This window comes from Pleurodeles waltl, chromosome 6 (assembly GCF_031143425.1).
Source record: "Pleurodeles waltl isolate 20211129_DDA chromosome 6, aPleWal1.hap1.20221129, whole genome shotgun sequence".
Classification (NCBI taxonomy): Eukaryota; Metazoa; Chordata; class Amphibia; order Caudata; family Salamandridae; genus Pleurodeles; species Pleurodeles waltl.
This window is the reverse complement of record NC_090445.1, coordinates 734,336,309-734,364,009: the sequence shown is the minus strand read 5'-3', so window position 1 is coordinate 734,364,009 and position 27,701 is coordinate 734,336,309. Positions and strand designations below refer to the sequence as shown.

At 42.6% G+C, this 27,701-nt stretch overlaps 1 protein-coding gene across 1 annotated transcript in view; it reads right to left on the bottom strand.

Annotated features, from left to right (window-relative positions):
* Nucleotides 1-27,701, bottom strand: part of PDZD8 (PDZ domain containing 8) — a 402,964-nt gene that overhangs the window by 258,105 nt on the left and 117,158 nt on the right. Inside the window, exon 2 of the mRNA XM_069239256.1 lies at nucleotides 13,839-13,964. Within this exon, the coding sequence (XP_069095357.1) occupies nucleotides 13,839-13,964 (126 nt within the window). The remainder of the gene's footprint in view (nucleotides 1-13,838; nucleotides 13,965-27,701) is intronic.

The window sequence follows — 27,701 nt, the reverse complement described above, 5'->3', positions numbered from 1 at the left end:
ATGAAGTAGCTAAACCCAACTCAAATACTTCAGACCAAAATCCAAGTACCACAGCACCCTCATCAATTAAGCAGGATCAAGCTCAACATATTCAAGTCTTTTTCAAGATCATCAGCTGACAGCAAGCGTTCCTGGTAGGCATTAGGTGTGTCAATCTATGAATATTCATTGTATTGCTGACCGGCACGAAGTTGCCTTGATCGTCATGTATCAGAGTTCCCTCTAACCTAGGCAGCCTGTTTGCGAAGACCTAACACAAAACCTCAGTGTGTGAGCTGATCATGGCCAAAGGTCTAGTGGATGAGGGGTCTCCAAATTCCCTGCCTGGATTTTGCATCATGCAGATGATGACCTGTTTCATCTGAAAGGTTGTGTCCAACTGCCTGGCTTTACTCAAAGTTTCCAAATAATTGTTGGGGCTCGGTAAGCTTTGAGTGCAAACACATCACTTTCTGTTGTCTTTCCTTTGGGCGTTCACAGCTTTTCACCCCCTTTTTCGTCTAATAGTTTTTCAGCTTCCAACCCTTTACCTATAGACCCACTGACCTTGGAAGTCTCGAGATCTCCAGCTATTCTGCTATTACAGCATCAGGCGAAGTACATGAGTTTTTATATATTCCATCTAGATATGGACATATCTAGATGGAACTGCAGCTTGTTTCATTTTTTTAGTAAGCCATCAAGCATTAATTTTTCTTTTCAGCAGCCAGACAAGACATTTGCATGATTTGTCCCCTCCCTGTTAAATATCTGTCCATATTGTTTTAGGGTGTATTTATTCAGCCTATCCCATATTTCCCACAGTGCCCTCCAGGCCTCCATTGTTTCAGCCTGCAACTGTGAAGACTCCGCCTCTCTTTGTGGTAATTGGGTCACGCTTTTTTTTTCTGGTCCCCCAACTCCACTTGTAGCAGTCATCTGATTCTGTAGACCTTGCCTATGCATTCCGCTCTCAACTTCAACTTCATGGCCTCCTGTTCATTTGCATTGCGTGAAGATTTCAGTCTACTATAGGATAAAGATATGGGGCCTTATCACACAGTACATCCACAAATACTATCTTGGGTCCAGGAAGGCTTTTTTCCTTAATCTCAGGCTCAACCTTAGGTAGCTGTGCCCAGCAGTAAGGCTTAGCAAAGGAACTATGTATAAAGCATTTAACAGCACCAAACAACGGAATAAGAAAGTCACGTAAGAAGAAAGAGACAACACAAATTCATAAAAAACAGAGCATATTTATATGAATTTTTACAGTCCTTGATCATCAAAATCAATCAATCGGACTGTTCAGGAGACATACATTTTTAAAGTACAAGTTACTTACCTTCGGTATCGAAATATCTGGTAGAGACATATTCCAGTTGCAGATTCCTTACCTAGAATTTCCCCCAGGCGTCAGACTGGATCCGTTTGTTTTTTCCTTTGAGCAATACCCTTGCGCGTCAGCAGGTGGCATCGGTCGACCATGTACCCAAAAGGACATTGATGAGGGCCTCATTAAACGGCAAAAGGAGTTCTGAAGTAGAAGCCCCAGGCTGAAGCACCTCCGTCAGGAGATTATACCTGACCTCAACAGTGGAAAGCTTAAGACCAAGGACCTCCGCTTCCCTACTGACCACCATACCATAAGTTGCTCCCTCCCCTGTAGCCACGGTAGGAGGAGACAGCATGCCAGCATCAGAAGTATCCAGACCACTGGCTTCGCCCAATTCCTGAACCCAGTCCATAGCAGGGTCATCCTGGTATTCATAAGGGTCCAGTGACCCCTCCAATTCCTCCCCATATTCGTGCCCATAAGAAAAAGGGTCTGAATCCGACCTGGGGCGAATAAGCCCCATCGAAGCCAAAGGCGGCGTCAGCTGACGCCGCTCCGACTCATCAGGGATAAGAATTCGGTCGACTTAGATAGTGGGCACCACTGGCGGCGGGAGCGGCGATAATCGACCCAGCGCCAATGGAGGTCTCAAGGATGCGACCGGCGCGGATCCACGCATTGATCCGGAGGTGACCTCAGTGGCCGAAGCTGCTGGCGCGGAACCCGAAGGCCCCTCAGCCGAACCCCTTGGGCCCGAAGGCGCTGTATCGGGGTCAGACCGCCTAAATATGAGGCACATGGCCTCATAAAACTCTTTAAGCTGGGCGGGGGTCGCTCTGGCTCTAGGAAACTCAGGGAAGTGCGGAGCCAACCCAGACACAGGCTCTGAGGATGGAGACCTTGTGCGTGGATACTCTTTCCGTGTCGCGTCGGCCGAGCGACGGGGCGAAGACTTCTTCTTCTTACCTTGACCCGAGGATTTAGAAGAAGACGAGTGGTGATGACTCCACGATCGATCAAAACTTTCCTCTCAAGCGAGAACGGGACCTACGCAGAGTCGAGTGCCGGGCCACCATTAGCTTTAGGGACCGCTCCCTCACACGGCCCGGCACTCGGAGCACAACTTCCAGTCATGGTCGCGCTCGAGACACCACAGACAAACCCGATGAGGATTCTTCACCGACATCGTCCGATGACAATCATCGCATGGCTTGAATCCGGTCTTCGGGGACATCCTCAACGCACCAAAGTTTCACAGAAAAAAAGTTGACAAAACGGTTGAATTCGCCCAAAAAATAGCCAGGGTAGCTCTTCTCCGGATCAGCGTGTGGTGCGGAAAGAAAAGTACTGACGCCGTCTATATACTACTCCTGACATTATCACCGCAACCACGACACCCGCGGAGTCGACAGACGCCACCTGCCGACACACAAGGGTATTGCTCAAAGAAAAATCTCCGGATCCAGTCTGACACCTGGGGGAAATTCTAGGGTAAGGAATCTGCAACTAGAAGTCTCTATCAGATGCATTAAATAATGTTTATATAAACAGCCAACAAAAAGTTTGTAAACTTATGAAATTTTGAAAGAGTTAGTATGGCATCTCTGACCTAAGTTGAGCAACCAATTCTGAAAAGGCAGAAGTTTAGGAGGCCAGTAGGGATACTGTGGACAGTTACCTGGCCACCAGAGACTTTTCCAATCCAGTTCCAGCCTTTAAGGTACGACCACCATACACGACAATTAATTGCCCCTGATGCTGGGGATTCAGGATTGAAAGATGTTCAAGGTTGCTAAGATGCTCAAGGATGCTCCAGCTGCTGTATGGTAGATGGGGGTAAGTTCCAGGCGAGTCCTCTGTCCTCAGGTGAGGTGGAGCGATTTTGGCCACTAAACTTGGAGCCCCCTGAAGTCCTCTATGAGAAGGTAGAAGGACAGTTGAGGCAGCCCTTCAGTGCTTGTGACACAGTGGTCAGGCTGCCAATATTTGGTGGGGCTAGTGTTCCTCTTGGGTGAAGAATGCGAGAACAGACAACACCCATGGATCCAACAGACAAGGGTGAAGCTTTTGGCTATCTCTAATACGTCTCTTGAAATTCCTGGCATCCGGTAGCGGTAAAACATCCGCAGTTGCTGCCAACTTGGTGATTTGGGCTCTTCCAGCTTTAATGTCCCTGGTGCTGTTTCAGGTGGCTGGCCCATGGAGTCACTGCTTTGATCTGGGGCTGGCAATCAAGTTCTACGTGAGCCAGGTGCTACAGACATGATCCTACGTTTACTAGACCAAAGTGCAGCAAGTGCAGTCCTTCTGTTGGTACAATCTCTCATTGTGCGCTTTCAGCGCCAGCAGGCTGGTCCTCCTTTGGTCCTTTCTCTAGATCCACGGTGTACAGAAGTCTAGGGTGCCAGGGGTGCAATGTTTATACCAGGAAAGTATCCAATGGGCTAGTACAGTGGTTCTCATCCTTTTGACTTCTGTGGACCCCCATTTTATCATTACTGGAACCTCGGGACCCCCACTGAATCATTATTGGAATCTGGGGACCCCCCCCAATGAGTCATTGGGGACCAAAACTGTTATTTATTTTTCTGAGCAGTCGCGGACCCCCTGAGAAGGCTTTTCAGACCCCCAATGGTCCCCGGACCACAGGTTGGGAACCACTGGGCCAGTAGGTTCTTTCCTCTCAGGTGACTAGGTTCATGTCTGGTGTGGCATATGACAAACCCAGGGTGCAACATTCTTGCCCATTAGAACCTTTTCTTGATTGTCAGGAGCATGGTAACCCACGTAAGCGATGTGACTAACTAAGGACTATATGCACACAGGAAAACAGGTTCTGACACTGGGTTTCTCTCTCTGTCACCATCTCCAACCTGTCTGCAGGAACAAAAAACAACCTACTAAGGAGGGTTCTCACCATTTTCCCTTGAAAGGTGGCTTCCACTTTGAAGCTCACCTTTTGGGCTAACACGCCAAGGGGCCATCCTGTGGGAGGAGGTCACATCTCACTTTGTGGCAATTGCCTTTGCTCCTGAGCATGGGAGTCATTTACACGTCTCCCCAGGCGGTCAGAAAGCTGTCTGTGTGCCTGCTTTGTCAACCCACTGGACTAGCTGTTGCACAGAGTAGCAACTTTCTAAAAGCTGCTTAGCTTTAAAAGTTACATGAATGTTGTCTTGACCATCAAGTCACATTTAATGCCACAATTAATTTGATACCTTACAGGACCCAGTTAGGTAGTCTCATTCAGAGGTGAGTCAGGCTGGGTTGCCAGCTAGTAACTCTTCCCCTGCAAACAACTTTTAGGAATTTGCAGCCAAGACATATATGAAACTATATGTATTGCTTAATTATATATAGCTGCATGCCATAGGGCTTGCTAAGCCTTCCTTAGACGAGATTTACATATATTATCAAGGGACTTTGTCATTAATGTTAAAGGCAAAGTCAAACTGACTGTGTGACACTGCCTTTCCAGTCGGCAGTGGCAGGCTCGGAGCCATGTTTTCACTTTATCACAAACACGGTGGCACAACCTGTGAAGTACCCCAATGTGAACACTCTACATGCCCTGGGTACCTGTGTACCATCTACTATGAAATTATAAGTAAGTCAGAACTTTCCATTTGTGGACACCCAATTCAACATAACTTTTGTAAAAGGGACTGGACACTGTCACTGAGGAATGGATAGCAGGCCTCAGTGTACTCTCAGAGTCTAATAACCAACAGAGTCTAATAACCAGAAGAGTACACATAGGGGAAAAGTGGGAGAATACCTGCAAAAAGTCTGTTTCCTTACTTGACCCTCCCACCCACCTAATACATCTACGAGACTTCAACCATGCTCTTGGTGAGTCTCCCTTACAATTCAGAGAGGAAGGACATAGGGAACTGGCCATCCTATTGCAGGGCCTACTCTGCTGTACATTTTTCTGTCAAGGTCATTCACACTGAGGAAGACCTACCTCAACCTTGACAGGACACATCCTAAACAGGACTTTAGCTAACTGTGTTTGCTTCAACCTTTAGTTTAACCTTGGGTAGAGCGGTACCAACCTTCTCTAACCCTACTTTAGAAAGGGCTACACCTAGCTTAACCACAGAGGTAATCCAGCATTATAGTAACCCTACCACGACCAACAAGGTCAGGAGGCCTATCTTGGTATCTGCCATGCTGTCTGACCACCATGCTATACTAGGGACAGTGCTGCTATAAAGGCAGGAGAGGCTACTAACAGCAGTCGGTGCCCAGAACCATACCCTCAGCTCTCCACTGACCGGTGGATGTACTACAGTGTGGGCTACTCTGGGTTCAGGGTGCCCTTCTACATTTTGAGTGGATGCTATCACATCATGTGACAGACACCCTCCTTCCACTCCTTCTGAAACTTCAGGAGGTGCCACCAATCAGGACTTCGTGAGGGACAGGCAAGGCCTTGCAAGTGCCAATTTAGGCTTTCTTCCCACCTGGGTTAGGGATGGAATTCCCTTGGCTTACTGGGTCTCTTTCTAGGAGCTGCCTTCCTTCTCTAGCTTTCTTTTTCCAACCTTCCATCTGGGGCATACCATGTCTAACCTGAGGGACAGTACCTTTAGACTCTTTGGGTGAGGAAGTACCCTGGGCAACTACCTCCTTTTACCTCAGACCATCCTCTGGGAGGGCACTTCCAAGGAAATATTCTAGAGGGAGGTCTCGACTGACTAACACCCTATGTCATCTAAGAGAACACCCCACCCACACATCTCTAAAGTTATCAAAGCCACAGGCCTAGAAGTAGTTACTGGGATAGCCTTTACTCTTTTTTTCTCCTGGCAAATACTTGTCTGGAGACACAAACCTGTCAAGCACAATGGTGTGACTGACACAAGTATCTCTCAGGGCAGTGACTGGGAATCCATTCACCTTTATGTAGTAAAAGTACCTACTGCCTTCAGGAATCACCACCTCACCCTATGGGCCCCTTTTCCAGTTACAAGCAACAAGGATATCCTCACTAGAGGACTCTTCCTCTAAGGCTACAATCGCAATCAGTGGTAACCTTTCTCGTGACAAGCTGCATATCCTCTGTAGTGCCCTACCTGCCAACAATCAAAGCAAGGCCTACTGTCTTAGACAGTTTTTAAATCCTGGTTGCCACCTACTCAGTTTACTAGAGGTCTTGATCTCCTCTCTCCTGGGGTTCTGGGGCTCAGAGGAATTCTCTTTGGTGGATTTACCATCTCCCTCCTTTCCCTTCTGTGGGCCTAACCCCACTTTTGGGGATCACCCCACTGGGTTTTCTTGGGTACGTTAGTCCTTAACCACTCATCAACCCTTTTCCCACCTCTCTAGGACTACAAAGCTTTGAATCTACCAGAATCTGGTGTAAGTTCTCAGCGGTACAATTTGTAAAAATGTGTTCCGTCACCATTAAATTATAAAAGCCCTCATAGGAATCAACCTTGTTATCCTTTATCTAGCCAACCAGTGACTTTATGCATCCACAGAGACCACCCATGTCTGTGCTGACCCCTTTGGTGTGTTCCTCAATTTAAGTCTGTACTCCTTTGGGGTAAGACCAAAACGCTCAATATGTGTGTCTTTCATGTGGATGTAAGATTCTGTCATCTCATCCTCGAGTGTAAGTAATTTAGCTTTTCCCACTGTTGGTAACAACTCCCACAACAGGGCACCCCAATGGTGTGCACTCACCCTTCTCACCCTAAGAGCCTTCTCGTAGGATGGCAGCCATTTGTCTATGTAATTCCCTTCTACAAACGTTGGAGCTATCCCTTTTGACAAACTTGGATCATAGGCACCATTGACTTTTTGTTTCTGCTTCCAGCCCCAGCTTGGCCCTTCTCTCCTATAGGGCCAGTCGTCTTGCTCGGACAGACAACTTCTCCTCAATCTCCAGGAGGTCAAGCTGGTCATCCAGTTCTTTGATCTCCTGCTTGAAGTAAAGCTTCTCCGACTCCCAGATAGTGACCTAATCCTTCATCTTGTTCCGAGGACCACACTGTGTTTGCCCTCCTCAGTGTTAAAGGGGTTTGTGCCATTGTCCGCTTCATCACCATACTCCGGGGTAACTTCTTCTGCCAGTTGGGACTGGGTTCTCCTTTCCTCTTCCCATCCTTTCAGAGCTTTCCCTAATTTCTCCTTTTTGGTAGACATGCCTGAGCTAATTCTCCTTCTGCTTCACATTGCTCTCACATCATTGATTTTCATTGTGGGCAGGGTAGCAATTGCCCCATTCCCCCATCTTTTGGGCTACCGCAAAAACTGTTTGTCACTCCAGAAACCTGGTTGTTGAGTTCTTGGAAAAAAAAAAAAGTCTAGCGTATGAAGTACTTTTGGCAAATGTATGAAATTGTTACTTCAACTCTACTCAGTGTGTTCTTTCTGTGGTAGCCAACGTATTAATTGTCTGGTACAGTCAAACACAAGTTCTGGATCCCACTGCTGGGCACCACTGTGAGGTCTGGATATACTATATGATATGGCTGTAGGGTCTTATCCCGCAGTACTCATAAATACCATCTGGAGTGCAGTCAGGCTCCTGTATTTAACCTTAAGCTCAACTCTGGATAGCTGTGGCTGCAAGCAGTAACTCTTGTAAAGCATTTAACCGCACCAAACAACCAATAAGAAAGTCACACAACAATTTATATAAATAGAGCATATTTTAATTAATTTTTAGGGTCCTTGGTCAACAAAATCCAGTGGAGGGTTCTAGAGATATTAATTTTGAAAGCATTAAATACCTTTTATATCAACAGCAAACAAGCAATGGCCAACAAAAAGTTTGAAAGAGATAATCTGGCTACTCTGACCCACATTGGGTGACCAATTCTAACACAGCTGAGGTCTAAGAGGCCAGGAAGGATACTTTGGACAGTTACCCGGCCAACAGAGCCTTTTCCAGTACAGTTCCAGTGTTACGACAATGGAGTGGTCCTGATGATGTGGGGACAGGATGCTAAGATGCTCAAGGATGCTCCTGAAGCTGTTCGGTTTATGGGTGTAAGTTCTGAGTGAATCCTCTGTCCACGGATGAGGTGAGACAACTTTGGCCAATAAACATGGGGTCCCACAAAGTCCTCTTTAAGTAGGTAGTAGGGCAGTTGAGGTAGGCCTTCAGTTCTTGTGACAATGGTCAGGTTGCAAATCTTTAGTAGGGACTAGTGTCTCTCTTGGGGGACAAATCTGAGAATAGACAACACCCACCGATCCAGCAGACACCTGCTAGCTCTGTTACGTCTCTTAAAGTGCTTGATGTCCGGTAGTGGCAAAACTTCTGCAGTGGCCACCAACTTGGTGATTTGGACTCTTCCAGCTTTAATGCCCCGGCGTTGTTTTGGGGGGCAGTCAACTGACCCTCGAAGTCACAGCTTCGACCTGGGGCTAGGAAGTAGGTTTTCCCTGAGCCAGGTGCAAGACATTATCCTAACTTTACTAGCCCAAAGTGCAACAGGTGCAGTCCTTACGACGGTGCACCTTCGCTATGTGCACTTTCGACACCAGCAGGATGGTCCTCCTTCGGTCCTTTCTCCAAATCCACAGTGTACGGTTTATCACAGGAAAGAGCCCTGAGAGGACAACACGGTCACTAGCCAACGGGCTAGTAGGTCCCCTTCTCTAAGGTGACTAGGTTCCTGTCTGGGTGGCATCTAGCAAACCCAGAGTGCAACATTCTTGCCCCGTCCAAGACAGCACAACCCTTCCTTGGTTGTCAGGCGCATGGTAGCCCATCGAAGAGGTGTAGCTACCTAAGGACTATAGGCCTATAGGAAAACCGGTTCTGACACTGGGCTTCCCTCTCTGTGGCCGTCTCCAATCTGCCTGCAGGAATAAAAGGCAGCCTGCTCAGGAGTGCGATCAACATTTGACCTTGAAAGGTAGCTTCCCCTTTGAAGCTTGCCTTTTGGGCTAACACACCGGGTGGCCACTTTGCAGCAACTGCCTTTGTTCCTGTGCCAGGGTGTCCTTTACATCTCCCCAAGCAGTCAGAATGCTGCCTGTGTTTCAGTGCCTTTGTCAGGCCAGAGAACTATCAGGGGCACAGAGTGGCAACTTTTTAAAAGTTGCTTAGCTTTAAAAGTGATATAAATGTCGACTTAACCAACAAGTCGCATTTCATGCCATGATTAATTTGATACTTTACAGTACACAGTTAGGTAGTCCCATTCAGAAATTAAACAGGCTGAGGTGCCAGCAGGTAACTGTGTTAGCCAATTCCAATGGGGCTACTAACGTTCCTGAGCAAAACAACAACTTTTAGAGTTTTGCTGCTAAAACATATATGAAACTATATGTCTGATTTAGATCCTGGTGAAGGGGAGTACTCCATCACAAACGTTACAGATATCCCTTCTGCCGTATTACGATCCCATTTAAACCTGTGGAGATCATAATACAGCGGACTGGATATCCATTATGTTTGTGATGGAGTATTCCCTCCGCCAAAATCTAAATTAGGCCCTACATTTCTTGCTTAATAATATACAGCTGCTTGCATTAGGGTTTGCTAGGCCTTCTTTAGAGGAGACTTATACAGGCCTCGAAAAATGTACTCGTTTACTCACTAAGTCGAGTCATATTTTATCAGGTCGAGCTATTTTTAGGGCCTACTTGGCCCCTTCTGGTGAGTGGACAAAGAACAGGTGTTCTGTTCACCCAGAAAGTGAAGAATTCTGCATTTAAATCTTGTTCATGACACATTTGCTCTGTGTTTAGAGACAGAGGTCAAAAATAATTTTGTCTTCTTACAATTACTTTACCTTCTGACTGCAAAGCTCCAGGATTCTGCAAGGTGAACTGTCTGACCTGCTGTAAAGAGTGTGAAATGAAAGGCTGTAGAGTGTCAGGTTTTTCCTAACACATAACATTCAAAAAACTAAGTCAACTGTACAAACATTTCTAAATATATTTTAGTAGTTGTGAAAGCCCCTTTTTTATACTTCTGTGTGATGAAACAAATCTTGTAAAAAGGATGAAAACAAATCTAAACACTTTTATTATTATTTATGTTTCTCCCCCAGCTAAGTTGATTAGGTCATTTGGTTTTTCATTTCTTATGCTGATGACACTCAGATAGCGTCAATCACAAGTGATGTCAAAGAAGTGGCAAAACTGTTTAACAAATGTATGAATGTAATAGTTAGTTGGGTGAATAACCACTGCTTAAAGGTAAAATCAGAAACAAACGGAGGCTCTAACATTAGGGAAGGACATCTCCTTTTGGAATGTGACATGGTGGCCTCCAGAGCTCAGCTCTCTCCCCACACCCATTCTCAAAGTAAGGAATCTAGGTGTTATCTCCAAGACACAGCTTTCATTCACTGATCAAATCAGCAAATTAGTTTCATCTAGCTTTATTCTGTTAAGAAGCCTTAAGAGCATTTTGCAGTTTAGTCTGATTGAGCTACAGAAGACACTTATAATTTCTCAAGTGTTAGCTAGACTAGACTATTGTAACACTTTGTACATGGACATTCAACAAGGACCACCTAATAAATCACAGAGGCTGCAAAATGCAGCAGCAAGGCTTCTTGTGGAAATCCCAAAGATATCAATCTGTCTCCAAGGCCCTGACGGAATTTCATTGGCTTCTGGTGAGAAAGAGAGTGGAATTTAAAGCATTGTGTACAGCTCACAAAAAACTCTATGACCCTGGCCTGAATGAAGTATGTAAGGAAAGAAGAATGTTGGTACATTCCAGACAGACACCTGGGTTCCGTAACAGCAAAATGGTGCCTATCCCCGAGATGAAGAAAGTTTCTTGGAGAGGTAGAATCTTTTGTCTACTCCTCTTTGGAATGGGCTGTCTAGGCACCTTAAAGGACAGTCAGAATTGAGTATCTTTAGAAAGCAGTTAAAAACCTGGCTGTTTTCTAGCATGTTGTAGCACTGCTGCGCCTCAGTCTTCTGGAACCCAGAGCCAAGAAGTCTTTGGGCATTTGTTGCCCTTTATAAACTTAGCAACATAAATACTTGGTGATGTGCAAATGATAATTATGTTTTCTTAAACTCAGTTTTCACAGATTGTTAATACACTGTATCTTTCTATCAGTTATGCTGCAGTTAATGGGAAGGTTTTTGGACATTTCTTGGAAAGTTACTGTCTCTAAATGACAGTACACTACCACATCAAAAGTGAATGATTAAAAAAAACTAAGAAATACTCCTCCTGAAGGCAATTCTATTATTAAACAAAGAGACAAGTCAGGGATCACGTGTACCCTATATATGATCTAGATTATTTTTATACATGGAATAAATGTTCAGTCTATTTGATCAAGCAAAAGAGGTTTTTTTGTACAGCAGAAATGCTGAACTCACATGTTTGAAGGTAAACTCATGTGTGAATAACGAAAAAGGGGACTCTGTAAAATAAAAAAATTGCCTAGGATCACACAATTTGAGACCAGTTTGCGGGTCAAGTACATTACAGTTAGGTCGAGTAGATTATTCAACTTGCTAGACCTGCAGGTCTGGTAATATTTTTATGATTTTTCAAGGACTGTTACATATATTATTAAGGGACATAGGATCTTTGTCATTAATGGTAATGCAAAGTCAAACTGACAGTTTGACACTGCCTTTTCAGTCTGCAGTGGCAGGCTAGGAGCCATGTTTTCACTTTGTCACACATGGGGTGGATCAACCAGGGCTGCAACCTTGTGTGGACACTCTGCCCTACAGGCCCTCGTTACCTGGGTATCATCTACTAGGAACTTATAAGTAAGTTAATACTTGCCAACTGAGGACACCCAATTCAACATACCTTTTGTAAAAGGGACTGAACATGGTCACTGAGGTCTGGACAGCAGGCCTCTCGGAGTCGAATAACCAGTAGCTAATAGTCCAAATAGAGGCAAAAAGCTGGTGAAAACCCATAAATATGCAGGTTTATAAGTTTGTAGAGAGTCAAAAGGAGGATTTCTACCCTGGACTACAGCTTCCAGCAACTTCAGTGTGTAGATTTGCAGAAAGGTGGCAAGATCAGAAAAATTGCTAGTATCCAAACCCTGACATAATATGAGCCCTGCCATAAATATAGAGACCATTATCAGAGCTCTGATATAATAAGAATGCTGCCATAATTTGTCACCTCTGTGCATGGCACTGAAGAGTCAAGTGACTCTTACACAGCAAGTAGATTTATGAAGCATCCTGTCCTAAAAAAGAGTAGATATTTTATTAAATTCCACACCTCTGCTGGTGTCTAGTGGGCATCAATCACTCAATCCGCCCCCCTAATACCCAAGGGGATGGAGAGGGGAGACTGTCAGGCCCACCAGGGATGGAGAGGGAAGACCAACAGAAACAGTGTTGAGTCAGTTTTGGGGTAGGAGCATGGCTTGATGCCTTTGTGGGCCGCTTCTTTGCTTTCTTTATTTTTACCTTTTTTCCTTGGTGTTTATTGGGACTCCTTACCTCCTACCATAACTACCCCGCACCCACCCTCGCAGATGGGAGTATGTGCCCAAGCAGGCTGCTCCACCCCCAAAAAACTATCCCTGCTGTCTAGCAGAGTCTCATTCCATAAACCGAGATTCCCCATCAGAAGCTGGAAAGGGGACATTCTCCAGCACACATCCACTCACTGGATCAGAGTTATGCTCCCTGGCACTGAGCAAAACTGAAAACAAATTGGGCTTTGCTGAGCGGCAAGACAAACGAAAAAAATTAAACTCAGGATGCATGCCCAGACTTTGATTTCACAAAAGGAAACATTTTTGGTTTTCTCAACAGAAACATTCTTTTGCAGTACAACGGATGACCCGTTCATGTCCTACGCAAAAGGAAGACATTAACAGGGAAGAGGGTGTGGCATTACGGCCAGAGCGCTGACTCTGGAACTGGGGAACCATGTAGGAGACTCTGCATTGGCTCAGCATCCTACGATTTCTGGACAAATCACCCCACGAGTCGGTGCTATACAAATCTGAAAAAAATACGTTAGCAGGTCGTTTTGCACACTGAAGTAGTTAAACACTTTATCACCCTATCTGATTTTGTGAGACACACAAAGCAGCGTTTTCATGCTGATAAATGTTTATTGTGACCGAACTCCAAGGCGCTCAATTTAATCAAACTCAGAAAAATGTCAGGCTTATTGGAGGTGCCAGGGTTGGAACTGGTGCTCTACAATTAACACACATTTGCATACAGTCAGTTCACTTCAACCACTGGCTTACCTGAATGAATGATTGCATTCTGACCCTCTGCAATGTGCACATCTGCACAATAAGTACCCTCCCTTGAGTGCCAGCGACTAATGTTGCAATGTGTCCTTCTGCATAAGATATTTATGAGTATTTTGGCGTATAGCCAAGCATTAAGTGTCAGGCCAAGTCCCCTCCAAAAGGGAAAACAAGCAACAGCAGACAGGTTTTGGGCTAGTTGTACCTCATCACGGAGGTACAACTCGAGTAAATGGCAGTATTAACAAGGGGCCCATCCTCTAACTTTAAAACGTATACCTGCTAATGACACTTCAAGTACCTGGGGTACAGCACCATACTATGTGACATACCTGGAACATTCGATTAAGGTGACCTTCAAACGACCTTCTGTGAGCCCCACATCGCTGAGGGAGAGTTCTGTATCTTCTATGTCTTCAGGTGGAGGTAAAACTTGAAATGGGAAAAATGGTTTGTACCTAGAGAAATAAAAGACAGGTATTACATTTTCAGAAACATACTCGAGCAGAGTTCACATCTGAAGGTATGTTGCATGAATATATCTAATAACTGGAAGCAAACTGGCAATTGTTAACAGAAGGGATTTTGAAAAGGTTATATACAGCATTTAGGAAACCACACTCCATTTTGCTTTGTAATTCAAGCCAAGAATAATGCACCAGGTCTCTAATCAACAATGAAAGTGCTTCCCAAGTGACCAATCTACTTCCCTAAACATAAGTGTGCGAATCTGGTGTTTCGACAGACACTGAAACCTAAAAATCAATGCTTTGCTACTGACCACCTGACTACAGCTTTAAAAATGTGCACATGGCTCACTGTTCACCTTTTGGTCTCTCCCTCCAGTACCATGCTCTTCCTCATCCCACTGCAGAACAATTGCCTCAGCACATAACCCATCTTTACCAGAAGGCAACCATTTTACTACACAAACTGGGACAACTTTGTAAAACTGTATTTTCACACCAGCACCCTGTGCTTCCTCAACTGGATCTCAGTGGCCTTAAGAATCTGGTTATACATACTGGTCATGCAGTGGCTGTACATAAATGCATCTCTGGAACACACCTGGATGTTTCTCTACCTTGTGAGCTTGGTGGGGCAGTACTAGCCTAAGTAAGAGAAGCAGACCTAAGGCATCTGTCACCGTGAATCTAAAGAAAACCGCTTGCCAGTCCATTAGGTCCAACACATACAGGTGTGCTATCAAAAATCCTGAAGAATGTGATTTGCCAAGTAGTTCATTAGACCGTGTATCTCACACCATCTCCTTAAGCCTGGCTATGCCTGACTGAAGTCGCATATTGTGGGCAAGGAATGCATGTTGTGTTTTTTGCCAGTAATTGTCGTATGACAGGAGCAGAGTGGCTAGAATGAATGGATTTTGACTTAAAGTTCAAGAACACTGCTCGTAGCTGAGAGTAATTACCAAGAGATTAATAGAGAGCTACTGACCTGTTCTACTACACTAGAGAATTACACAATGTTTTAGTAGGGAACAAAACTTGTACAATTAATTGATCACAAACCTTTAGTAAATGCGTTATTGCAAGGTGGTAAGACACCACGGACTGCCAGATATGCACGGTTTGGCAAGAAGCAAGCTTTTCCATTTTCTGTAAAATATGTTCCAGTGAAAAACAAAGTACATGCGGGCTGCACGTCTTATCTAGCATACAAGAAAATGAAGTGATGGATGAAGAGTATGGATATGAAGTGGCTTACACTTAATAGGATGCTGAGAAAGGGATGAGTTGTTTGATTTTTCATTGTGCTCTTAAGAAAATAATCAGAAAAGATGCAACACTGCCCATGCACAGGCAGCTAACTGAGTTAAGCTTTCACTAATGACATTTAGGGGCAGAAGTTTAAATCCTGTAAGCCAGCTTCAGCCTTTCATTCATTTGAGGCACAAATTAGAAATCAGAAAATGATAAAAACTGTTAAATATTATCCGGTCACTCACAAATTGGAGTGACATTCCTACCAACTCTCTGTGGTGATTCATCTTGTACCAGTCTCTTTCCACTCTTCTTCCAACATCTTTTTTACCTTTTAAAGAACAATCAAGGAAGAGCCACAATTGCAAACTCAAAGCTCCAATGTAAAAAAGAAGATTAGGAAAATATACAGAAAAATGAGGATAAATAGATCAATACCCTATATGCGAACATCCATAGGACGATCCAAAACAGGTGTCCGTCAAGATAGTTCAAAGGTGTAACGAGGATGAATCGTGATTCAAAAAACACAGAAGAATTTTTTTTTTAATATGGTCTGAGGCAAGTTTATCAAAAACAAGATAGTGACATCAAAGTCAAGACCAAAGAACAGAAACAAGAAACTCTTGACACTGGAAATTAAAAAAATGTAAATACAATTAAGACATAGTACAGTATTTGAGAAATACAGAGAAAGTACAGGCTTCCAAAAGGCATAGAAATATTGAGTACATCAAATAAAATTATTTTCTTAAAGCTAGTGAAATGCTTCAAGAGTCTAAACAATCTAAAAATATCCACAAGAGACCACAAACTGAGGCTATATAAAACAAAATATTGATGTAAACAAAAGGCAACCTTCTCAAATAGGACCGAAAACGGTTCTACAGAAACCACAAAAAAAGGTGCAGATGTACTCTCACCACAGAGAATTTTGGAAAACAATCTGTGAATACCAAACTTCTAGTACGTCTATGCATAAAAAAAAAAAAGACTATATGCATGAGGAAACATCCTTCATGTAGTAAATGAAGAAGATAAAAGGGATATCAAACCAGAAAAAGCCAAGCATTCAAGCTGTGTCCCGTTTCTGAAATAACAATAGCCTAAACTTTCCCCCACCCCGACACATGGATTTTAGTACTTAAATGCTATTTGAGCAGACTTTCAAATTGTACTAATGTTTTTGACCTCAAACAACATGTAACCAAAACCACCAATACCAAAGTCAATATACTCACCCTGTCTCTCAAAGGATACTTCCCCCATGAATATAACTGAGTCCACCAACCAAGCAGCAGCTATGTTCTTTCCAAATACTTTTTTATTTACATACTTCAACAACATCTCATCCTAAGGACTGCAACTTTCAATTCCACACAGCCAAGTTCAATACCTTTCCTGGTCAAACTTAACCATACTCCGAAAGCACGCCATCATTTGCTGAGAAGTGACAACTGAAACACCTAGACTGGAACCCTCAACATTCTGTATGAGGGTCTGATACCTTAACCACTAGGCCTCAGAAGACTCCTTACTGTGTTTCGTTCATACATATCTATGACATTTAAACCCAAAGATTTTGATAACAAAAAGATCTAATGTTCCATCAGTGGCAATGTTTAACATTAAAAACACAAGTAAAACAGACACGCTGCCAAGAGATACCAGGATTTGAACCTTCAACCTACTGAGTGACAGTCCACGGGCTTTACCAGTAGGCCAGAAGGGACTCTGTTCTGGCAGGAATCAAAACATAACTATAACATTTAAACCAAACAGCTTGCTGGTGTGATGCTTTGAAGTCACTGTATGGAGAGATCACTGCAGAAACAATCTATCTCTCTCATCCCATTACAGGATAGGGGAGGGAGACAGAGGGGGCTGTCACCAGTAGGTAGTTAAAATTAGGACCATGTTTCCACAGAAAAAACTTTTTTTTTTTTTTTACTTGCCTATATCTTTAGCACTGTGACGAATCTTCCCAAAATAATTACCCCAGGAGTTTTGAACATGACTACAGCCCGTCCTACTGTACAGAATTATGCCAAATTTTGCTTAAAGGTAGCTTTTGATATGCAGATTACACTTTGTTATTCAGTGTAAATCCATTCAGAAGGTTTAAGAGAAATTAAAGGAAATCCAAATATGTATATCTAAGGCCGCAGATCCTACCTAACGACTTAAAGAATAAAAAGAGCCTGTGCAGAGATCTGCAAGCTCTCACTAGCTGCCAACACTTCAACCAGAAAGTGTTGGCAGTCATCTTGGGAACGATCCATAATCCTAACGCACTAACATATGTTTGTACATTGGAGATACAGGTACTGAATTACAGTGCTAAATGAGAATGTTTACACCAAAGAAGGAAAGGGTAAGGTAGGCTTACCGACTTCACTGCCTAGATGTGGTGTCTCCAAGGATGGGAAGGACTGAAGAACAAAATCGGTCCTGGTCCTCTGTTTTTTATACCTTGAATGGAACTTCTTCCACAGTGCCAACAGCACTAATTATCCCTCAATATAGTAATGCGTGTATGTGTTTCTGCGAGTACCCTTGTCTTTGTATTGCCGTGGGTGCGTGCACTGGTGCGTACGTGTGCATCAGCTCCCAAAGGTTTTTTTTCACTTTCCTGTGTGCTAAATAACTATGGGTCTGGCTGCAGCTCAGTTGGGTTGTGAGAACATTAACCTGTATATCAGTAGGTAATCAGTACAACCGTTTCTCAGCACGTGGTGTTGTTTTGTGTGATTTGTGTGTGAAAGTGCTCAAATATTCAAACCTAAATCCTTGCAGTTTATAAAGTTGTTTTATAAGCCTTAGGTTTAAAAAGCTGTAGGAGGGTTTCCATCCAATTTCAGTATTCCAAAGTATCATTGCAGGATATCTGGTTATTTTTTCGAGAACCTAGGGAAATGTAGTCCCTTTATGTGTTAGGCAAGTCTGCTCTCTGTAGGCTGTATCATTTTGTAGCACTTGCTATGAGATCTGATTATCTATTGCGGATTATCATAGGAGGTGTAATTTTATGTTGTAGGTGGCAGGGACACCTTACAGTTCACCTTTTTCAGGCGTCTCATGCACTGTAGGCTTCATCAGATTACAATACTTCGAAGCATCATTACAAGATAACCCGATTATTGGTTTCAGTACCCATGGGAAATGTAGTGCCATCATGTTTAATCGAGTCTGCATGCTTTATCAAAATGGACCACTTTCAGTGATATCTGATTATTTGCTCCGAGGTATAGTAGAGAAAGTAGTTTTGCGCCCTAAGAGCAGTCATTATCTGGTATTGATTTTCTCTCTCGTTTTGTTTGTACTATGACCTTGCACAACAAACCTTTTCATTATTAGTACTCAGTCTTTTTCACGGAGCCAGTTGAGTATGATGAGGTGGTGAAAGTAGTATGTATTTCCAAATCACTGACTGAGCTAGGAGTTCAGTTTCTCCTATTCATTCAATGCCATTGTTACCAGCTCAATAGCTACTAGCACTCAGTAAATGTAACTTGTTGCCTGGATATTTACTGTGTCTCCACATACAATCATTACTCACAGGTTATTAATTTCTGACGTTTCATTGAGACCATTTTCCACCATACACATCCGAAGGATCATCCTTGGCTCAGTTCTTAGGAACGCCATTTGTAGGTCATTATTCTTTGGGGTTACATACCTTAAACCTCACTCCCAAATGGCCAGCCCCAGCAAGTTGAGGTATGTGTGCGAATGCATCACTATCCATTCATATGTATACAATTTGACACAGCAACCTTTTGATTTTTATCTTGAAAAATTATCATTCTAAGATGACAGACTCCCCCCTTGGAGCAGTAAATTAACAACAAAAAAAGAATAAATATGCACAGAAGAGCATTACAGAGAAAGGAGCAGCACAGCAGCAAACTGCAGCTGCCAAGCCCTGTAAAAAAGCACACACAAAAAATAGAATTGAAAAAAATAGGACAGGGAGGGGTGGGAAGCTATGGAGCAGGGAGAGGCAAGAAACTGAACACCAATGAGCGGCTGGGAACAGCCCAAAGCTGATCAGTAAGGGATAAGGGAGCAACAGAAGAGTTTTGGGAGTACGATACAGTAGATGAAAAAAATAAATATAATAATAATACTTACATGGGAAGGGCCTGGTGAAGAAACGGATGATCTGGGACATAGTACAATGAATGCAAGGGGTGTAGGAGCACATAAGTAGAAAGCAAGAAAACAGGCATTCCCATAGAGTACTCAAAGAAAAAAAAGTTGCTACCCAAGTGTTATTCATGGACGAATACAAGTCATCCTGTCAAAAAGATGGTATCCCAGAAAGGGAGGGATAAAAAAGAAGAGGAAGGAAAGTCATCAAGTACAAAGTAAGAAAATGAGAGTAACAAGAAGGCCAACCAAGAATAAGCAATGGCCTGATCAAATCCCACTCTTACTGGCATTGTACATAAAAATGTCTTAGAAATAAAAGACCTAAAGGCTGTCTATAGGTAAGACCTAAAAACGATGCAATCCTTTGCTGGAAATAGGGCAGCTAGAAAAGGAGAATTTTAATGTCACATCTGGTATTCCCATCACTATGGAACACTAGGTTGTAAAACACGAAGGGCAGAGACAAAGGCAAACAGGAGAAATAATCAGCTGTGCCATCTTTTCTTAATCCAGGTTTTAGCACTTGTGACTATTCCAAAATTCAGACTATGTGTATAGTCTAATCCTCTTTTCCTTAAAATAAATACTGATATTGCTTAGAGGCATTTCATTCTATACACCCACAGTGCAACATTAGTGAAAGAGGAGGAATAATGAGAGAGGAAAAATGATTCCAACAGAGAAGGGATGGCTGAGTTCACACACTGTGGAACTGTCCATTTCCTCCTTTGTAGTTTTTCTCTGAAGAGACAGGGGAAGGACTGGTAGACTGACTCCTTGTATGACTGGGAAAAACACCCCTGAAAAACAAGATTACAGTCAGAGCATATTCATGTTATTATTTTTGTGGCTAAAGAATGGCCATAGAGATACACTACAGTAGAAATGGGTACCGATTTTGTTGAGTGGACCTACTGAAAATGATGCAGGTTTCTCTGTACCAGCTAGCAGCCACTGCTAGGCACAGGGTTAGTGCCTCACTGAAAACACTGGTGTATTTGGTTACCCAGCTCACCTAATAAGAAACTCTCTAGAACAAAGGGTCAATGAGTGTCACATTTATTCTATCCAGATGAAGAAAAGGCTGCACCTGCTCACTTAAAAACCTTCAACCGAATAAATACACTAGTAGGAGGGTCAGAACACTATTATAAACCCCATTGACATGGAAAAGTAGTTAAACAGGCAGAAATTAGTCCAGTACCCATGCGGGATTGAGCTGATTCTTGACACCATAGCTAAGATAATGGGCTAAATAACTCCAGGGAGGTTTTCAAGGTCTTCAGTCTCAAGAAGCCCAGGTTTAGTTTTATACATTTCAATTTTACATTGTTTTCATTGTTGGGTTCTATATAGGTACAGGGGTGGGCAGACCTCGTGGAGCTTCACTCAGTGGAATTCCGCAGAATAACAAGAAAAACTCAGATTGCACAGAGCTCCGCCAACAGGCGAAATAGGCAGGTCATGCTGCTCGTATGGATATTTCACACCAGGGGTGCATTTAGCACTTAAAAATCAGCACTAATGGCACCACACGTGCACTAGAGGGTGCAGCCGCTAAGTTGAATTTGCAGCCGCTCAAGTAGATTTTCTACTCAAGCAGCAGCTTTCTCACCATGACCGCACACATTGGAGAGATCTCTCCAGATGCCCTTTTTGCAACTGAGAACCACGCTAAGGGATGCCAAATCTTGCTCACCAACTTACCGTTGGCAAGCTGCGCATGAGAACAACTTGTGCCATGCAGCTGTTGGCAGAATTTGATCAGAACTCCGAGTTACAAGACTAATGTAAAGTGGCCAACATTCTGCCATCTCCGACACATTCATCTCCCACACCTATTTATGTGTACTACCAAGCTATATTGCTGTATGCTTACACATTATTAACCCACACCACAAGCATTTCCTTTTTGCTTCTGGGACCCATGCAGCAGAGCTATAGTTGTCTTCTGGGCCAATCTCAATGAGCTGCCAATTATTTTATGCAGGTCACAGAACACTCCTAATGTGAGACTTGCTATTTTAAGTTTTACAAACGTAGCAAACTTTCTTAAAAGTATGTGTTTTTCCTGTAAAAAGTAGTCTCAATGCCAGTAGTAACTAGAAAACGCCCGGTCTTCAAATTGTGAACATATCACATTAATCTGATCTTAAAAGAAGCCCGTCTCCATTGCTTAACTAAAAGAAGTGAGAGGATTTATTGTGTGAAAGAGGCGGGTGATTTATTTTAATTTTAACTAGTTTATCCCCACAAGAGGAAATTTGATGTACTCCAGAAAATGTTCTGTTTACAGGCAGGAACTGTCCCAATAAAAAGTGTTTTGTTTCTTTTCGCTGTAAGAGACCAATGTAATTATTTCTACAAGTCCTGTATACTTTTTTTTAAAACATCTAACTTGTATTTATAATTACAAAACAGTTTCACCTGTTTATTTAAAAGTTGTATGTGTTAAGTTTCGAAAGAGTCCCGAGATATGACCAGACTCATACACACCACAGCAAACTACTGTAAATAGCTGAATCAAATGCTGTTTGCATAGCGAACATCAGCAAATGCAACAGATTGCCAGTGTTAAAATAACGGTAACTATGTCTGTGCTACTGGAGTCAGTTATGTTGAGCATCTAACTTGAACTGCTGGTCCAAGCACTAAATTAACTAGAGGGTCTGGTCTGCTCCATGTTTGAAAAACTGACCGACTTTCCTTTTTTATCTAGACATCTTTCTTCATAGCCCACTCATCCTTAATCTGATTTCAATCTGTATCTTCTCATTTCACAAAGGAAAGGAACATCCTTTTAGGTACTAATAACATTTTCATGGAATGATCAGTCACTGGCATTTATGAAAATTTGAAGCCTAAGAAGATAGTTTAAAGACTTGTGTATGACTCACATCTGCAGTTAAGCAGGCTTCTAGGAGTCACCACAGCTTTACAAGTACTGCAAATGGCAATAAGTCTGGTTTTAAAGGAGCGTAGTATGGAAATATGAAGAGTTACAAGTAGATAGCATGGGAATGGATCTATTTTTGTGTGGAATCAAAGATTATACAATAATATTGGCGTGGGTAAAAGGTCAGGTGACAATTGCACTGCTAAGCCAGACCTAGAAATCCATGTAGGTTCATGGCCTCCCTCTTCTATCTGTGCTATTGCAAGAGAAAACCACCATAAATTACCTGGGTCTATAGGACACTCTAAAAGCGGTACAATGTCATGTGTGTCACCCTGAACTTTAATCTAGCAGCTGGATAAATAAACAAAATGATCACAGCTGTGTTGAAGTAAAGCATTGTTTTGTGGAATCACATAATTTCTGCGTTTCAAAAAATGTAGTCCGTGTTCCCAACATATGGGCGGAGGCAAAGACCCTCTCCTGGTGATCCTCACATAACTGTCCGGTGACAGATGCACTGTTAAGACAGACCATAAAAATCACTGTCTCTATGTAATTGCTTAAATACTTTTAATAATCCTTCCCAGATCAGCATCAAAGCTCAAAAGAGTACTTCTACTAAGGAGAAGGCTAAACATGCAAGCCCAACATTCAAGCTTTTCAACATTAACAATTTATTGTTTAGAATTGTGACAGTCTACATGGTATATTTACTATTGATTATTCTTTGTATCATTGTTTTCTTTTGCTATTGCACAGTAGCTAGTATCCATATCTTTGGTGCAAAAGCAGCTGCATTTATTACTATACAATACATTTATATTGATGAAGTGGAGTGGAAGTTTTGAGGCTACCAGGGTTATCAGTCAATACAGTGCCAGAACAAAAATAGTCTATTTACGCATTTGTAATGTTGTTTTCACACTTGTTATGGGCACAACAGAGAGACCAACAACAAAGAAGATGGCATATTCCATGATAACATTCAATGCAACAAACAATGCAACAAACAACAAGGTGATGAATGAAACACAAGCAACCTCAGACAGGAATGCGCCTCAAGAGCTCTAAATGTAACAAAAAAAAAAAAAAAAAAAGAAGAAGGTGATGGACGGAACAGAACCAACCGAAGATGGGTTATGGCCTATTCGGGCCTCAACAGCAGCTTGAGTCTTATGGCACAATGCGCACAGGGCCCCCACCTGGGCATGCTATCACTCTTAGTGAGTTAACCTAACAAACAGGACGATTAATTGATCGTCTAAATTAACCTCAGCCACTGACAATGCTGGGGCAGCATTCCAGTGCATTATATTTTGCCCTCTATGCCACTTTAGTCCAAAGCCCACCTTAGGTAAACTGGACCTGACCATGCCCCTCACGGGAACAGTTCATCCTGAACTGCCAGGCAGGGCGCCCTCCTGACAGCTTTAGGTAAGCTTTAAAGCCTCACTACAATGACCATTTGTAGAAGAAAACAAACTTAATGTCTCACTAAGAAGAATGGCTAGAAAAGAGAAAAAAAAAAAAACTGCAAGAAGGGGCGTCGCTTCGTAAATATGAATGGGGGTGTACGTTTCAGATTTCCCAACCAGCATGCTTGGACATCTTGTTAAAACATATTATATGAGAAGCAAGACACGAGGAGTGGAAAGAGAGGAGTGCGGATTGTTAGGGTGCTTAAATTGAAATCGTTTTCGAACTAATCAACGTTCTTTTAAGGCCTTCAAAACACAGACATGAGAGTTTGTTTTTGTCAGTGTGAGCATGTAAAAATACCAGGTGAAATCAGATAGACACATCACCCTAAACGACGGAATTCACTTGTACTCAACTATTTACTACAGAACACACTTTTTAGGGGGGTGTGACACCCTGAACACCACCTCCCTCCCAGAGATACGTCCCAGACGACGAGAGATCACAAGGATACTCTCGAAAGAGGAAGCATCTAAGACTTTATTTCCTTTGACTCCTGCTTATGTCAATCAGCCATAATTTGCATTGCCACCACCAAATACACAGTCACAAAGTATTAAAGCCAAAAGAGGGGTCTAAGAGCAGAAGTGTGTGCATCTTTGCAGAGGATACAGGTTAGGGTTGAAAAGTACTGACCCAAACATGCTTTCTCCTTGTTTTACGTAGTAGCAACAGATTTTTTATTCTGGCTTAAACACGTTGTAATCTATGATTTAAGTTGCTCAGTGCATTACCATGAGCAATCAGTTTTAAATCTGCAGGGACTGCAAGCCTCAGTTCAGAACTTCAGACCTATTTATAAAAATAAAAATAAAAAACTGCACTTATTTTTCATGCATGCCATCAATCAGCCATCAATCTGCACTTGAAGTACAAAGATAAAACATCTAAAGAAGAGAACAGATGGGAAAGATGAGACGTGAGATAGGTCTTCACAGCAAACAAATCTTTCCAAAGAAGAGGAGAGATGGGCCATAAGGGGAGTACTAATTTGCTGTCATCTCCACAGAAAACTAGCATTTTCATGGACATCAGGGGATTTTTTAAAAAGCTGTAACATTTGAAGGGAGCCTTAAACCAGAATGTTCAAAACCAAATGATTTTCTGTGCTCCAGAGTCAACAGGGCATGTCTCAATCTTATCCAAAACGTAAAGTTAAAAATCAGAAATCGAAATCAAAGGAAAGAATTATTAAAACAAGCATGAGATGCTAAACAAAAAAGTCACTGCAGTGCCCAAAAACCCACCCTTACATGCCAGTTTGCAATGGATCTAAGCCTGCTGCCAACATGTAGTACAATGTAGGAGTCACTTTATGGATATATGGTCTTATTTTACACACTACTTCCCAAATGAAGTGGAGAGGCTCAATACGTTTCATGATTGCTTCATCCTGCCATCTGGAACATTCACACATGTGAATAAGGAAAAGATCCAAGCTAGAGAACTATTGGTTGCAAAGCACTATAGAGCTACAAAATTGGAACATAAGATTGTACATCAATTCTTACCACAGTCCTATTTCTAAATAGGGACCCAGGGCCTCATGTACTAATAACGTAACTGATAAAAGTTTTCATAATTTGCACACAGATCTTTAACAAATACATTTGTATTTTGCAAATCCACCTATGTATTAATAAGTCAATTAATAAAATACAAAATCGTAGTATGTCACAATTGCGGCTACCCCAAATATTACTCCGGTAAGTCACAAATTGCAACCCTCTATGACTGGTTACAATCACAGGCGTACTGGCCTTCTGGGGTCATGATGGTTTGAACAAGAAAAATGAAACAGGTCTCACCTGGGAGTGCATGTGGTGCCACTGGTTAGCTTTAAAAAAAAAAAAAAAAACCCTTAAAAAAAAGCCTAGAGCCCTTCAACGTTACCCATTTGTTTCCAGGTCAGCCCCTTACAGGCGCCTCCTGATTTCACTTTGTCTTTATTAGTTTGCCTCTTCGGTGCAGCACTGACCAAGCACTGATTCTGGTCCACGCCCAGTGGACTTCCACTGGGGGTGTGCTTGTGCAGATACTTTTTTTTTTTTTAATTCCAGTTGTTGCACTCCATAAGAGTGCATGTGTTTGAAGTTCGTCTCCCCCACCTTACCTCCTTGTTTGCCCTGTCCCCCTCCCACCCGGCTCCCGCTGACCATGGTATTGCTTGCTCTCTTCCATCCCCTTAGGTGCTCGCCTTCCCGTCTGTGGTCTTGCCTGCCCCCACCCCCCGTGTTGCTTGCTCATCTCGCACTCCTATTGCTGTCTGCAATTTTGTTTGCCTCATCCTACCCCTTCCTGACCCAAATTGAATTGCCTTATTCTCTCTTCTGGTCTTATCTACTGCCTTTACGCTCTCTTTCTCCCACCAGTCTTCTCTCCTTTTGACACCTCCCTAATAATCACACTTTCCATTGCCAATATCCCACCTTCTCCCTCATCCCCACCTTACCAGTCCCCTCCACACTGCTGATCCATCGAAGGCAGGCAATACTACAGTACAAAGTTCACATTCCTTTCCAGATTTATCTACAATTGCAGTTATTTTATCTCAACTCTTGACCTTTTTAATCCCACCTCTTTTCTCCCTTACCTTTCAAAACTATTGGAAGACATTAATCCTCACCATTTGTATGCTACACTGGATTAGCGTCCTCTCTTCCGATCTCATCAATCACGCTTGTGTCAAGCCCTCCTATCAATCTTGAACCACATCATTGCTCTCATCCTACAAACTCTATATTTACATGATGTGTCTGTGGTTTAACAATGACTGATAACCCTACTCCGTTTTACACTTTTTTAAATCTCCAATTCTCTCCGGCACTGCATTTCTCGTTCTCTTGCAATATCTTATATTAATCCTACTTTACATCATTGGTGAACTCTTTCTCTCCCTCCTACTCTACAGAATTCGCCAAGGTTCTAATGTGGAAGCCTTTTCTTCTCAAACCTCATCCTCTTCTATGCACAATTATGACAATTTATTTTCCTATCATTTCTACACTGACCGCTTGAGCTCTGTATCTTTCTTTTACACCTCAATCCTTCCAAAACAAAGATTCTTGATTTTGAACTCTTTTTCCCCATTCTTGATTTTCAATCCACCCGTCTTGCTTTGCCCACCTCTTCGGTCTACAATGCTAGTATCAACTATGATGATAATCTGTCTTACTCCTTGCACATCCTGCAGTTTGCATGCATCTGTCACTTTCCGGTTCCAAGTACGTATACAATGCATTCACTTCTCTATTAAAACCCTTCTAACTCATACTATCAGAACAAGAGCACCTATGCTATTCTCAGATATTTACTCACCCTTCAGTTAATTCTGCTTTACTACAAGCAGTTTTTGCACATCATCATTGAGAAAATTAGTTTCCTTAGTAAACAGTTACTTAAACTAAACCTAGTCAACCATCATCAATGCTTTGGTTAGTTAGTTGGTAATCAGAAACGATTCTGCCTGTATTCAAACAACTTGTGCAGCAGCTCAAGCATCTGTACAGAAACATGATAAAGCAAGCATTTTATGCAAAAATCAGTTATCATACCCAGCTTCAAGTTAACAGACTTGAAGAAAAAAGTGTTGAATGAATTCAGTCTACACAATCTGGTCCTCCTTGCATCGATCACAACCAAATAAAAGCTTAAACCAGTATTGCCCAGACTAATGCATGTGACCCTGGGGTTATGTTACCCCCAAATTATTTATGTCACAACCGGTCCACTTTTTTACATTCCAAAAGAAACCTGGACACCTTTTCAGAGAAAAGGAAATTGACAGATGTCACACACCCTTACCCTCCAAGTTATGCTCACAAGATAAGGATTTTGGAAGTCAGATACTACTTACTGAAGAATCTCTTACCGTCAGGTGATCCAAAAGACCCACCCAGACACCCAAAGTCAGCATATACACACATATTAGTATTTTATAA